Source organism: Periplaneta americana, chromosome 3 (assembly GCF_040183065.1).
Source record: "Periplaneta americana isolate PAMFEO1 chromosome 3, P.americana_PAMFEO1_priV1, whole genome shotgun sequence".
NCBI lineage: Eukaryota > Metazoa > Arthropoda > Insecta > Blattodea > Blattidae > Periplaneta > Periplaneta americana.
In genome coordinates this window covers 76093237-76108502 of record NC_091119.1, presented here as the reverse complement: position 1 = coordinate 76108502, position 15266 = coordinate 76093237, and the positions used below count along the sequence as shown (strand labels likewise).

Sequence of the window (15266 nt, the reverse complement as noted above, 5' to 3'; positions counted from 1 at the left end):
CCTTTCTACAAATCGGAGAATATTTGAGAATATTCTTTGTAAAAATTAAAACACATTAAATGACAGTGTAACTTTGGTTTTTACACAAAACTGACAAGTAATTTGAGATTGAGTATATTTTTAAGTGAAAATCCATATAAACTACAGACTTAACATTCCCCCCCCCCCCCCCGAATAAACTGATGACATATCCTTTTGTATCTTTAAATAATTATGTCTAGTGAAATAGTGTAAGTGTAGGAGAATGAAATAACCATATTGTGACATGTGTTGATGGTCTGTAATTTATTTATTTTAAAAATAACAAAACATGGACTTTTCAATACACAAGGCAGTCTCGATAAGTGACAGAGATAAAACTAGTAATATACCAATACTAATGATAATGTTAAGCTACTTATATAAACAAATTTTATAACTGCACTGTGTTAAATAATGAAACTGTTGTGGTATTTTACCTAGTGATTAGTTTTTGCGGGACTTTTCTATTTTCAAACTTCTAGTGAGGTTTTATGTTTTCTTCATGTTTCTTTTTCTTGGTGTCCTTGTGGGAAAGTGTGTGATCAGGAATGAGTATATATTTGCAAGTAGTAATGTTGTGTCTAACCACATACTCCCCCAACAAAATACTATGAAAGAAGAAACTGAAAGAACGCGTAAGACATCACTAAAAGTTTTAAAATGGTATAAAGTTCCACCGAAACTAATCACTAGTTAAAGTAATATTATTTAACACAGTGAAGTTATGAAGTTGTTCATTTAATATTATTATTAGTAACATACGAGTGTTAAAAGTGTGTAACCAAGAATGAAAACCAGTAGACTACTCTTAATATTACATTTAGTCGTGAAAGTGGCATAAACAAGGTCATTTTTATATATTTGCTGAGTCTTGTAGACATAATCTTTCTCCCTTTAATTTTAATCATTTTTCTTCCTTATCATTATCTCAATTTTTGGAAAAATGTCCGGAGTTTTGTTAGAAGTCCCTCATAAATGGTGATGTATGTGGCAAAACAAGACAAGAAGATCGTTTTTTTTCTGCACTAGAATCAAAACTGGTCAGTTGCAAGACTGATGAGGTATTCGTCAATTATGACTTTGGCCTTGTCTAGACAAAGAATTTTTTTTTAATTCTGCAGAGGCATTCAAGAAGTTTTTGTAGACTAAAAAAGTTGACCTCTTCACATATCTCAGCCATTTAACTTCTTTCTCTATCATCATTGTTTTCTTCATTCGCAGCACATTTTGTATACAAATCAGAACAGCCTTCTCCAAGAAGTGTGCCTCAATCATCAGGTATACTTTAAAGGGATGAGTTTTTTCACAAGAGCAAGCAAGATGAATCTAATCGTGCTGGTGGTAAACTAGAATGTAGTTATTTTTCCCCTCCCCCTTTTCATTTAATACATGGTCAGTATCACATTCTGTATAGGTCTGTATACCTGGGATCAAGAACTATTGGTCTATGTTAATGGGAGCAATTTCTTAATGTAGACATGCACATATTAAAATGGATTTGAGAGAGGTGGGATATGATGGTACAGACTGGATTAATCTTGCTCAGGATAGGGATCAATGGTGGGCTTATGTGAGGGCGGCAATGAACCTCCGGGTTCCTTAAAAGCCAATAAGTAAGTAAGTAAGTAAGACATGCACATTTCCACCAGTTCTCCCCCCCCCCCATCTGCATGTATCTGAATATATTAACGCGATATTGTGAACATTCCCAGGACGAACTTTCAAATTTCCTGTTTTTAAATTGAAAATCCTGTACCTTCAAAACATTTCCTTTACATTTGAAATACTTCTACAAGAAATATAAAATATAATTGTGAAAATAAAATCTTACTTGGTAAGAATGTTACTACACCACATGTTTCAAGTCAGTTTCAGTACAATATGTAAAAAGAGATAATCTGACTTATTCCCTTTCCTCAGTAAAAGTGTAATGTGTGAAAGGAGGTAAGTGACATAGTTCCTTTTACCTAAACCAGTATTACAGTTTTTGGATTGAACCTTTTTTACGCTTGCATAGTGGCCATACCGAAAGAGCTACGATTTAATTCTTCATACCCACTTGTGGACTTTATCTTGTGTATTCTCTTGGGAAACGAAACTCCATTTCAGGAAAAAAAAATCACTTCATCCCCTTTACCCAAGCACTATTGCTGGAAAATGTGGCATTTAAAAATTTACGAACACACATACAGAAATGCACTGGACAACCATAATTCTGATATTCGATTCCTGCTTGGGCTAATTACCAGGTTGGGTTTTTTCCAAGATTTTTTCCAACCGTAAGATGAATGACAGGTAATCTTTGGCGAATCCTCGGCCTCATCTCGCCAAATACCATTTCATTATCATTAGGGCTAGGATTTTGATGAAATTGCATCTTTTTTCTATTAAGCCAGAAACATAGCTGCATTAGTATTTATATGTTATGCAATAAACTGAGTGTTTTAAGATACATTTGTTAGGGAAATTTTTTGCATTTTTTGCCTGTTTCAATTCATAAGAGCATCGGTCATTTTTTAGGCATTTTCGTTTAATTTTGGCCATAAATCCCGATTATTAATGTAAAATAACGTTTATTTCCTTTGACATTTTCTTTACATATTTTGTCCATTAATACCCATTATTTTGTATAATATTTTAATCGTTTTTCTACACAAATATTGCCATTTTAACATAGTACACCCCATGTAATGGATCAGTCCAACCACCCCTTCAATATAGACTCCACTATACCTGCTAGTTCTGGATAAGAGTGGACTTATGGTAAACTACATGGAAACTAAAAGTAAAGTAAATCCATGGCGCTACAGTCTATGAAAGGCTAAGACAGACCAGCCGACTGCAAACCTCACATCCACATGCTGAAGCAGAGGTGAACGATCATACATGGAAACTACATCAGGTAAAATAATTAATTAAAGTGTTCTACTTAGAAAAAAATTATGTAAAATTTAATTTAATTACTAGTCTAAATATTAAGTAGCACAAAACCTCTTTTTCTAGTAAGCCAATTATGTAAGATCAGTTTTTAAGGCATTTTTGAAAGATTTTTAGGTCATAAATACATTGTTTTTAGGACATTTTTTTCAAGGTTTATAGGTCATCAAAATCCTAGCCCTAGTTATCACCAATTGCATAAACGCTAAATAACCTGTAGTTGATAGTGTCGTTAAATAACCAACTAAAATAAACATCAAGCAAGAGAGAGAGGACATTTCCTGTTGAAGAAAATGAATGTTGTCACTGTTATATCATGCCGGCATTACGTAATCACTGAAAGGCAACCCCAGTAATTACGTTGCACTCCTGCCTTTGGATTTTCAACTACTCAGGCGTGGTTCTTATAACTGTTGAACAGGCCATCCCATATAAGACATTTCAGTGGAAAAAATACTGTTCAAAAACCTGATTATGTCCGATTCTTTCTTATATGAACCAGCAGATAAACTCAACCTGTTATGGAAAGTCGAAAGTATGGACACGCGGAAATCAGAATGGGTGACTTGTCATTAAAAACAACTCTCCACACATGAATGGTTGTCTTCTTTTCGCGCACAACTTCATGAGTTCTTATTGGTGTTTTATCAAAGCATTCCAGAACTTCCTCTTCAAATTCAGGAGTGCAACCATTGTGCAGGCTCCCACTTTCACATCAAACCACAACACTGCCTTTTAGTCTGAGACAGTGGTCAACTACTAAAATGTTGGACAACATACACCTGGATATAACATAATATCATTGTTGCATGTGAGTTTTTGTGGGTTGCTGAATGAATGTCTACTAATTTTACTTATGTATAATTCATCTATAGCAGGCGTAAACAATTCTCAGCTAGACTGATGCAGTCCAAGAAATGGTTAGGCATCAAATGTAAATGTAGGAAACCAGTTACACTGGTAACATGGAGTACAGACACGATTTTATGGTAAAATGCGAAATGTATTAATATGCATAGTAAAAGATTAAATTAGATATTCAAATGGTTTATGACCATTAATACCTAATTTCATGGATGCAGTAAAACACAAAATATGTAATATATTCGCGAATTCCGACTTTTTAAAGGCATTTTGTGCAAGAGCATTGTACTTCAACTACAGAGATGATCACTTGCTTTCAGGGCTCATCTTATGCTCTTGCCCGTAAAGTAGTGCCCAAAGTGAATGAGCTTATTGGCGAGTACACATTGGTGAAAAAGTCCGTGTTGAAACAGGGTACTTTGAAAACCATGGAGGATCTGACACCTGGAACGAAGGTTAGTGTAATGAAGGGATTCGAAGCTCTAGGTGTAGTATGTACAGTAGGGCATGTCATTTAAAAGAGTGAAATTAAATGTTTGACTTTTTTTTTTATAGTGAGAGGTTCTAAAAAAATTTGTGTTTGAATGTAAAGAATTCAAATATGCTATTATTCTTTAGCTTGGCAAATTTACGTTTTTTTATTATTATTATTATTATTATTATTATTATTATTATTATTATTATTATTATTATTAAAGATCACTTAACTGACTCTCAATGAAAGAAATAAAATGTTAATTTACCTGCAGAAAATGCCAAAAAACAATTAACATTTTATTTTTGAATGTAAGTCATATCATTATCATGAATAAATATTATCCTAAAGTAGTACTGAAAGGTAAAGGCAATAAACATTGTAATTAATCCTCTGAAAATGGCAAAAAAATATTAAAACAATTGAAACAGTTTTTGTACCAAAATATATCATATCATAATTACTAAATATCCTAAAAGTTATATTTGAAAGTAATTTTTACATTCCATAAAATATTTAAATAAGTTCGAGTCTTGTTTGTATTCATTTTTAGCCATCAGCCATTGACTTGCTTCTTGGTCTCCAATGTAGCCCTCATATTTCTCATGTGTATAAACCTGCCTGCTGCCTCCGTGGCTTGTTTCACACATCTCTCTATAGACTGACCTTGGTAAGACCACTGTGGAACTTGCATGGGCTTGTCATTGAACTACTTTACTTCTGTTGTAGTCAGTTTACATGTCAAAAAAGATTCATATACCCTATCAGACCAGTCTTATCGACTCCAGCAGAGATGAAGCACTGGGGTTGATGGAAGATGTTTTTTTGTACGTACTGAGAGATCTCCTAGCATGTCATAATCTCTGTCCCTCAAGTCAATGATCTTCTGAACATCGATCGGCTTTCCTATCCACACGGTCATCTGCACAAGTCTGGATAATCACTTAGGTGAATGCATACCATGCTGAGCACTGGATGGTTGGCAAAACAGCTTTCACTACAGCCTTCTTATGTAGCTGAAACAAGATGTGACGTGGTCTTTTCATCCGAGAGTGTAGATATAGAACAGGGATTGCAAAGTCAACCCAAGTACGAAGTCAGTCTTTATTTACGTGAGCCGAGTTACGATGCGCTGGGAGAGAGAATTGAGGAAACAAGTGAAGACAGCAGTGGTGTATTACTCAACATTGTTACTGTATGCATAGGTGTCGCTCTCTTTCTCTCCCCTCAAATAGTCAGTAAAACACTCGCCATATTAATTCAATGTTTGAACAATATAAATGCTAATTACAATACAATAATTGCCAAATATGCTAGTGTTCTTGATTTTAAAAGAAAACTGTTCATAATTTACAACATCCTTTTTGTAATGCAATTAATAACTTAATATCTCTTTCCTATATAACACAGAATTAGAGGAAAATGTGAGGCGTGTTCTTAAAGTAAGTTCCAAAAGGGTGTAGTAAGTAAGTGGGAAGATATTTACAAACCATTTTTTTTGCATTGTATTCCCCACACTTCAATTACTTCTCAACATAATCTCCACCATTATTGAGGCATTTATCGAGTCGTGGCACAAGTCTTTCTATCCCCTCATTGTAGAATTCGCCTGCCTGTGATGGGAACCACTCCTGCATTGCTGTGTTCACTTCATCGTTGCCATCAAAACGTTGACCACCGAGAAACTTCTTGAGGTGCAGGAAGAGATGAGTCACTCGGAGTCAAATCCGGGCTGTAGGGGGGGATGGTCAATCTGCTCCCAGCCAAATTTCGAGATGAGATTTTGTGTGTCACGAGCTGGGTGTGGCCGAGTGTTGTCATGAAGCAACACAACTCCGTCGATCAGCGTCCCACGTCTCTTGTTCTGAATTGTGCGACGGAGCTTCTTCAAGGTATGACAATAGGTTTCTCTATTAATGGTTTCACCCCGAGGCAAAAATTCGATGAGTAGGACTCCTTTTCTGTCCCAAAAAAACAGTGCACATGATCTTGCGTGTTGACATGGTTTGTTTGAATTTTTTTTCCTTGGTGATGCAGTGTGCCTCCATTCCATGGACTGCTGCTTCAATTCAGGTGTCATGTGAGACACCCAAGTCTCGTCACCTGTCACGATACGGTCAAGAAACTTATCGCCTTGCTCACTGTAACGTGTGAGAAAGCTCAATGCACTGGAAGCTCGTTTGGTTTTGTGTTCCTCAATGAGCATCTTGGGTACCCATTGTGAGCACAATTTTCGATATCGTAATCGATCTCTCACAATTTTGTAGAGAACACTCTGCGACATTTGTGGAAAATTCAAGGAAATCGAAGAAATTGTAAACCTCCTGTCATGAATTTTTTCATCGACAGCACGCACCAAATTGTCATTGATCAAAGATGGCCGACCAGTACGCTGCTAATCATGCACAGAGACGTGGCCCTCATTGCACTTCCTAACCCATCTCCTGACCATTCCATCACTAATGGCATCATCACCATACACCTCACAAAGTTGAAGATGAATATCAGCTGGTTTGATATTTCTCGCATTCAAGAAATGGATAACAGACCGCATCTCACAGTTGGTGGGGTGCTCGATCACTTTAAACATTTCAACTGAGCACAACTAACGACACACGGACTGAAAGTCTGAAACTGCATGCACAGTTTGCTTTAGGACTGAAAAAGAAAACACTCATGTGCAAAATAACAATTGCAGCGATGCGACGGCTATAATTGAAAACGGAACTTACTTTAATAGCACGCCTCGTAAATAAATAATAAATCTGAATTTGTGAACCTAAACTGACATTTCTAAATTTACGACATCTACCAATCTTTACTTTAGTCCAAAGTCTCCTGGCCCCGACAATATTCATTCAGAATTTTTTTAACATCTGGGACAAAAAGCCAAGTCTGTACTTCTATCCATTTTCAATTTATCATGGAACACCTCAATTCCTGCAGCTTGGAAAAAAGTAATCATTGTACCAATTCACACAAAAGGGAAACCTGCTCATGATGTTAATAGTTATCGACCAATAGCACTATTAAGCATGATAGCAAAAACCATGGAGTCAATGATCTCCAACAGATTAACTTGGTAATTAGAATCCCAAAATATTTTATCATCAAGACAAGCCAGCTTTCTACAACTACACTCTACTAATGAACAAGTCATATGCCTCAGCCAAGAAATAAAAGATAGTTTTAACAAGAAAGAAGATACCTTGGCAATATTTATTGACTTTCAATTAGCATATGACTCTGTTTGGAGAAATAAATTATTACCAAAACTCCAGAAATTAGGTATCTCCAGCAATATGTTCGGATGGATATCAGAATTCCTTAGTCAAAGATTCATTGCTACTAAATTCAATAACTCACTTTCTAGTTACAGATAAACATATCGAGGTCTACCCCAGGACGCTGTCCTCAGCACGACTTTGTTCATTATTTATATAAATGACTTACCCTCCCTAGTAGAGGAATCAAACATGAAAACAGCACTATTTGCAGATGATATAGTTTTGTGGACTTCTGGATCTCAGACATAGAGACAAAATTCAAAATTCTGCTCTTAAAGCTCTAAATCAACTACACGAATGAAACACATCAAATTTGATGACACTCAATTTAAGCAAAAGTAACTACCAAATATTTTCACTTGGTAAAAAAGAAAGACAATTCAATATCCAATACAATGGTCAACACCTTCCTAGGACTTATGAATCCAAATATCTTGGGAGTTATTTTCGATAGTAAGTTAACATGGAGCAACCATTTGAAATACATTTCTGAAAAAGCTCGTAAAAGATTCTCCCTTCTAAAAAGACTAGCAGGAAAGAAATGGGGATGCTCTAGGAATACTTTGAACACTACATACCAAATGTTTATACAGCCAGTGCTGACATACTGCGGAGAAATTTTAATTACCTCACCTTTCATAAACAAAATAGAATATGTTCAAAACCAAACTCTCAGGCTCATTACTTGTGGAATCAAAACAACTCCAATAGATTCTATGAGATTCCTCACTAATATTAACAGCATCAAAATGACAATAGAAGAAAAAGCACTGATTCAGTATGAAAAACTTATCTGATTACCAGGAAACAATTGGAATTCATACAGTCCTCTCTGTAGATTGAAAACTCAAAAAAGTTTCATATCCATGGTTCAAGAATTAAAACAGAAAATCAATATCCCGAATTTAAAAGAAAACTTACAAATTAAACAAAACCCTTTAACTCTACTAAATATAGAATATAATCTAAATTGAACACAAAAAATACTGAAATCAGAAGTCAACAATGAAATAATGAACGAATTGTCTTTAGAGACAATTAATATTGGGCACCCTCCACAAAACTGGCTTCGTTTATACACCAACAGATCCTTGATCTCCAGAGAACAAGGTGCCGGTGCAGGTGTTACGTGCTCTCTCTTCTCACTTTATAGATCTCTTGGATCTTAGATATGGAACAACAAGTTTTCATGGAGAAATCATTGTAATAAGTGAAAGTCTCAGGAATCATCTATGCCGCATCAATAAATTTAAAAATGTAGTTATATTGTCAGACTCCAAAGCAGCTATTCTATCAATAGTCTCTAGACACACACCTTCATCTCAAACAGCAGAAATAACTAAAATGCTCTCGCAATTAATAACACTCAATAAAAGAATTGTATTCCAATGGATACCATCCCATTGTGGAATCCTGGAAAATGAGAATGCAGATGCTTTAGCAAAGAAGGGCAGCACTGCTACTTACAGACTTGTTACTAAATCTACATATTACTCTGTGGAAAGATTTATTAAATCTACATACTTAGACTTCAACAAACAAAATTTGATGACACAATCTCAAGGGAAAAAAATGGAACTCTCTGCATCAAAATCCACAGTTAATTGCCGATTTACCACGAAAATCGTCTGTAGCTGCATTTAGATTGGCAACATGGCAACAGGCCATGACTGTTTGGACAAACACCTGCATAGAATTATAATATATCACTCCCCTAACTGCCCGTTGTGCAATTCAAACCAAGAAATGGATTCGGAACACCTCAAAATCTGTGCTTCAGTGGCTGACCATGACAATATCTTTGAAAAATATTGGAGTGCAAGAAGTCAAGACTTTGTCAAACGCCTGGCAATAGAAAACAACAGCAACTTTATTCCAAAGTCATGCATGTAGAATAGGAGGGAGATCTGATTGCATAGACACACTCTTTCCTTGGTGAAAATTGACACCTGTTTCCCAACACCAATGTATCCAAAGTAGGTGTTAACATGTGTGATGTAGGAAACTCTCTTAAGCTCACGAAAATATTGAAGGCTTATGCGATTTCTTTGCTTTGTTTTGTTCGAATTCATTATCGAGAAAACTTGTTCGCACAGATATATGATGCCTGGACATCATCAAACTACAGTAACTAATCTATACTAATAATACATCTGTAGCCGAAATTTTTCTGGTAATTTTCGATTTTCCAAAAATAATTGGTCCTAACATATATAATTAACCACCCTGAAACCGAAAATCGCTTTTTTGAAATTTTTGTTTGTATGTCTGTCTGTCTGTCTGTCTGTATGTTTGTTACCTTTTCACGTGATAATGGCTGAACGGATTTCGATGAAAATTGGAATATAAAGTAAGTTCGTTGTAACTTAGATTTTAGGCTATATGGCATTCAAAATACATTATTTAAAAGGGGATTTATAAGGCGGCCTGAATTAAATAAATCGAAATATCTCGCTTATTATTGATTTTTGTGAAAAATGGTACATAACAAAAGTTTCTTTAAAAATGATTTGCGATAAGTTTCATTCCTTAAAAAATTTTGATAGGACTGATATTTAATGAGATAAATGAGTTTTAAAATTAAAATAACTGCCATCTAAGGCCATGTAATGAATTAAAAAACAAATGACTTCGTCTATAAGGGGCCTTGGACAGCAACAATCGAAAGCTATGAAAGATAGCCTACAGAGAATGTTTCTGTGTTTGTATGAAGTAATATCGGAAGCTAAATTAACCGATTTGTATAATTAATTATTATTTCACCATTGGAAAGTGTAGTTTCTCTAGATGGACATAATGCTGCAATGTTATTACAGTAACGTCTGATATAATATAATATAATTTAAGTTATTTGAAGGGTTCAGTACCATAGTGGGCCAAGCGCCATTTACTGAATACGTAGAAAACAAGGGTTAAAATTAAGTTATTACCATAATTCAATGGAAACCTATAACAAGTAAAATAAAATATATACATTGAATCTAAATGATGTCAATCTTCATTAAACTATGGTTGCATGTAATAAAAATTAAGAAACATGTTAAAGGAATTGTCATTGCACCAAATGAGTGTCTCTGGTCCAAAATGATCGCATTTTAATTATTTGGATGGAATTTAAATTAAGTAACATATTAAACCATTTATCCTTCTATCAAACACGAATGTTCCCTGGATCAAATGTCCTATTTTAATTATGTAATTACTTTATATTTATTTCTAATGGGTGCAGCTGAGTGCACGGGTACGGCTAGTAATATAATAAATAGACATCGGATTTTTAGGCACTAAAAATTGCAGTTTTAGGCGCCTAAAATAAGCTCAAAATTTGTAAAATTAGGCTCTATTTTAATGAAAATAGGCATTTTAGGCACATCAAGGTATCATACTTATTTCTTTCACTGAAATTTTTAGTTATACACTAAAATACGCACAAAAAAGTATGTTTAAACATTAAAAAAGAATACTATATTATATTTATAAACAGAGCTGCACAAATTTAATATATTGAAACTAATGAAATAATGATTATTGATATCAAGATTACTCATTTTAAGTTATTGAAATTAAGTTCCATGCTCAGACTTTATTATAATTATCTGCACAGTACATCACCAGAATTTTTTCTAAATTCTCCACAGTTAACCTTTGCCTTTTGTCACTGAGAATCATTTTGAAAGCAGAAAAACTTCTTTCAACCGAAACTGATGTGAGAGGCTCAAATTTTTAATTAGGTACAATAGAAACATCAATACTTACTGGAACATTTACACTTTCCCCCGATATCACTCTTGATACTTTTCCCAACAATGAAAATCCTACATTCTTATTTAATACGTTGTCCCACTTATTTTTAACTTTTTTCCCAGTTTCGCCCAAAGCAGAATATATGTTCACTTGAGCTTCCTTTACTATTGCTATTTGGCTACAAAGAGATTGTTTTTCACGTTCTAATTGTTCAATGCTTGCAGGTATGAAAGAAAAGTTTGATGTTATGTAGGCAATATTGTTTTTCACTCGTGAGTCATTCAGACAATCTTTCACTGCTTTCACACACGCTGCACTATCAGTTTCAGGTAATTTATCAATAACTGTGACCACTTCTTTAAAATACTTAGAATAATACACCACTGACTGAATCCAGGTTCCCCATCGTGTAACAACCGGCTGAGGTGGGAGTGGGATATCTGGAAAGTTCTCTCTGAATATTGAAATCCTGGATGGGGCTTTACAAAAACATTTTTTTTGTGTTAGAAATAAACGAATTGACAAGAGGAAATTCATTCCGGATTGTTTCAGAAACCCTGTGAAGGCCGTGTGCTAGACAGGTTACATGTGTGAGGTTAGGATAAAATGTTTTAAGAAGTGGAGCTGCAGCAACCATGTATGAGGCAGCATCAGTACAAAACAACAGAACTTTAGAATCGTCTATATTACCTGAGTATAAAGACTGTAGGCCTTTATTTACAAAATAAGCAATGGCTTGGCTATTCACTTTCTAAAGTTCCTTAACACATACGAGGTGTGGAATCGAAGGTCCATCAGGACTAAGTTTTCCTACTACCATATTTGCTATATACCTATTCATAGGATCTGAGGTTTCATCCACAGAGACCAATAGGTAAGAATCATCTATATCCTCCCGAATGGAAGCTAAAGTTTCATTGTATATTCTGTCTAAGTAATTTTTTCTTAGGGTCGACTCAGATGGGATATTTTGTTTGCAGTATTTTTGTAAAAACTGTCTTAAAACCGGATTTTCAATTGCATTCCAGGGAATGTTAGCAGCAACAAACGCTCTGGTTAAATCAGCATAGAAATTGCTGCTGAGATTGGATGAAGTAGGCTGTGTTAGTAAAGTTTGTTGCAGTTGATTTTTCTGCTGAGCTTTAGCCTTATGAGCCACTCCTTGCACATGCTGCTTTAGGTGGCACTTCTTTTCTTGCGAAATCTAAAAATGTAAAGTAAATTGAATTAAAATAAAATCCTAATTGTTGTATTGCCGTATTTCTATCACAAAGTTAGTGGGTTCGAACAATCAAAATTTTAATGACGTGCAAATACTTTAACTATCGGAATTTAAAAGGTTAAAGTGTAGTGGTCTTAAAAAGAATTATACCTCAGGATAGCTCAGTCAATGTATAAATATTATAGGCCTACTCATTAAAATTAATAGAATTTATATATTTCAACTATTGTTACATACCTGTTTGCTACAAATCTTGCAGAATATTATTTTTCCATCATAAGTGAATTCTGAATATTCTGTTAGCCATTGCCGGATCAATGTAGATTTTGCACTTGTATTTTTCGGCATTATCGCGTTAAACTTCACAGGAAAACGTCCTACCACTCAAAACTTCTCAACACAAATAAGGTGAGGGAAAGAGCAACTGTTAACGAGCATTCAAATGAACCGTTGTTATTGAGATTCAATTGGACAAAAATACAAAGTTCCACTTATTGTTGCATTTCCTGGTAGTGTTAACACTAGGAGGGCCATTCTTTTAAATATTTTGTAACGGTTTACCCTACTAATTCGCAGTTTTACGACTTTTCATAAATATTTCAAAAACAGTCTTTCTCCAAAAATTGTGATTTTATGACACTCTGAAGGGCAGTACAGCTAATCGGTTTCAGACCGAAAACAGTCATTTTTATAGTATAGTATATCTTTGAATCGGTAGCAGCACATGTTGTGATTGTTGCCTGCTTCAAAACTAAGGTTGGTTCTTTGTCGGCATTTATGCCTCCAAACATGTTAAATTCGGTGAAATCTATTGCGAGTGTCGTGAGATTTAAAACATTTTGTTTCCTTTATCAATGGTTTCATGGCCGGTGTGAAGCAAACTTTCCACTTTTTAAATGCCTTAAATTTCGCAGTGAATGCATGTATAAATTATAAAAAGTAAGAGTAAAATGCGAAATTTTACAGTGAGTTAGGCATTTTTAGGCGAATATTAACAAATTAGGCTCTAATAACCGTTTTAGGGCATTTTAGGGCACTATAAAACTCTTTGAATACCTTTCAATTTCCATGAAACACAAATATTAATAATTATTTTTACTTTTCTCGTAAAGAAACAAAATAGGCATTTGCCCTAGAATCCGATGTCTGATAATAAAACATTACACAACAACAAACTTACTGTTGTCTGTCTTGCAGTTTTTAATCCCTGAATCAAATCACATGTTTCGTTTTCAGGAACATGTCCATTTCAGATTTATGGTATCTGCCATAATGATTTCGATTAATATTACTAATCCTAATACTTGAAAACACTTTCAGGCATAGAAGACATAATGGATTACCATTCACCTCTATAAACAAATGCTTTTCATCCCACGGATATTGAAAATATATTTCATGCACTTTTGCCTGTTGTGTAAGCGGTCTTGAATTGGTGGAGTCAGACGTTCTGCTATCCACCACTGTGCACAGATAAAATTGACAGACTGCAATTGGCTCTGAACTTCAAGAGTACAATTGAGGAGTCTCTTGACTGATATCGGGCCGCTTGGCAAAATCTGATATACAGAGTGATTTATATAGAACTAACATATTTCTTTATTCCAAAACGAATGATGCTAGCCACAATTTGTTATATCTCAAATGTAGAGTATCTTTGGGAGATTACTAATCTCTATAGCAAATATCGAAAAATGTTCCCGGTCTCCTGCGACAAATGTCTTAGGGCCGTATTCATAGACATTCTTAGTGCAGGCTTCCGGTGGATGATCAGCAAACTAACATTTTTCGTATTCATAAACCAGTGTTAGCGATATGATATGAATTCCGTACAATTACCAGTCCATAGCTGGGGCTAGTTTAACACATTCGTAGCACAGGCTAGCGAAATGTCTATGAATTGCACCCTTCATGACTTATGGGGTGACCGCTCCAGTCGTGTCCAGACGTCCACAACAACCATTGGCAGTCTAGAAGAACGATGTTTGCCTTTTTCACTCACCAGAGATCCATTTGTTTCCAATTTGTTTACCAGTCCCAGTATTGTGTTTCTTTGAGGGAGATTACGAACACCAAATTCTCTCTGGTATGCCCTTTGAGTAGCTGTAATTTAATTCTTAATCCAGGATTGCTTCACAAGGAAGAGCCGTTGATTTAATGTATACTGCATTTTCAGTGACTAAAGCAAAATGTCGAAAACAGCTGCCAACAATAAAGAATAAACAACTGCACATTTTGTGACAGGGAATCAAAACTCCTGTTTAATTTGATGCTAAAAATTGGTCATTAAGTGAATTTCCAGCCGAATAAATAAAGAATTTTCTACATTTTTTATAGAGGTTAGTAATCTCCCAAAGATACTGTACATTTGAGGTATAACAAATTGTGGCTAACATCATTCGTTTTGAAAGAAAGAAAGAAATGTGTTAGTTCTATATAAATCACTCTGTAGGACTAGCGGGAGTAATACACACCAACGATGAAATTCACTCTCATTAAAACTCTACTGCACAATAATTATACATAAATCATTGTTTCAAACAAATCTCAACATGAAAATACCATAACTGTTTAAACTTCAATCATGAAAGTTACAAATATACTAAGGATAAAGTACATAAGTTACACTTGAAAATGAAACAATTTCAATTAAGATATTTATTGATACAAAAATATAATTTCTCTGACTAAGAATAATGTAACATATATAGCCTTG

General features: G+C 34.7%; 1 protein-coding gene across 9 annotated transcripts in view; it reads left to right on the top strand.

Annotated features, from left to right (window-relative positions):
* fs(1)h (female sterile (1) homeotic) overlaps nt 1-15266 on the top strand; it is a 638308-nt gene that overhangs the window by 468376 nt on the left and 154666 nt on the right. For 8 of the 9 annotated variants that reach the window (XM_069820799.1, XM_069820803.1, XM_069820802.1 and 5 more), the window contains one exon: nt 4143-4277. The exons of the other annotated variant lie outside the window; for it this stretch is intronic. In XM_069820799.1, the coding sequence (XP_069676900.1) occupies nt 4143-4277 (135 nt within the window). The remainder of the gene's footprint in view (nt 1-4142; nt 4278-15266) is intronic. 9 annotated transcript variants of the gene reach the window in all.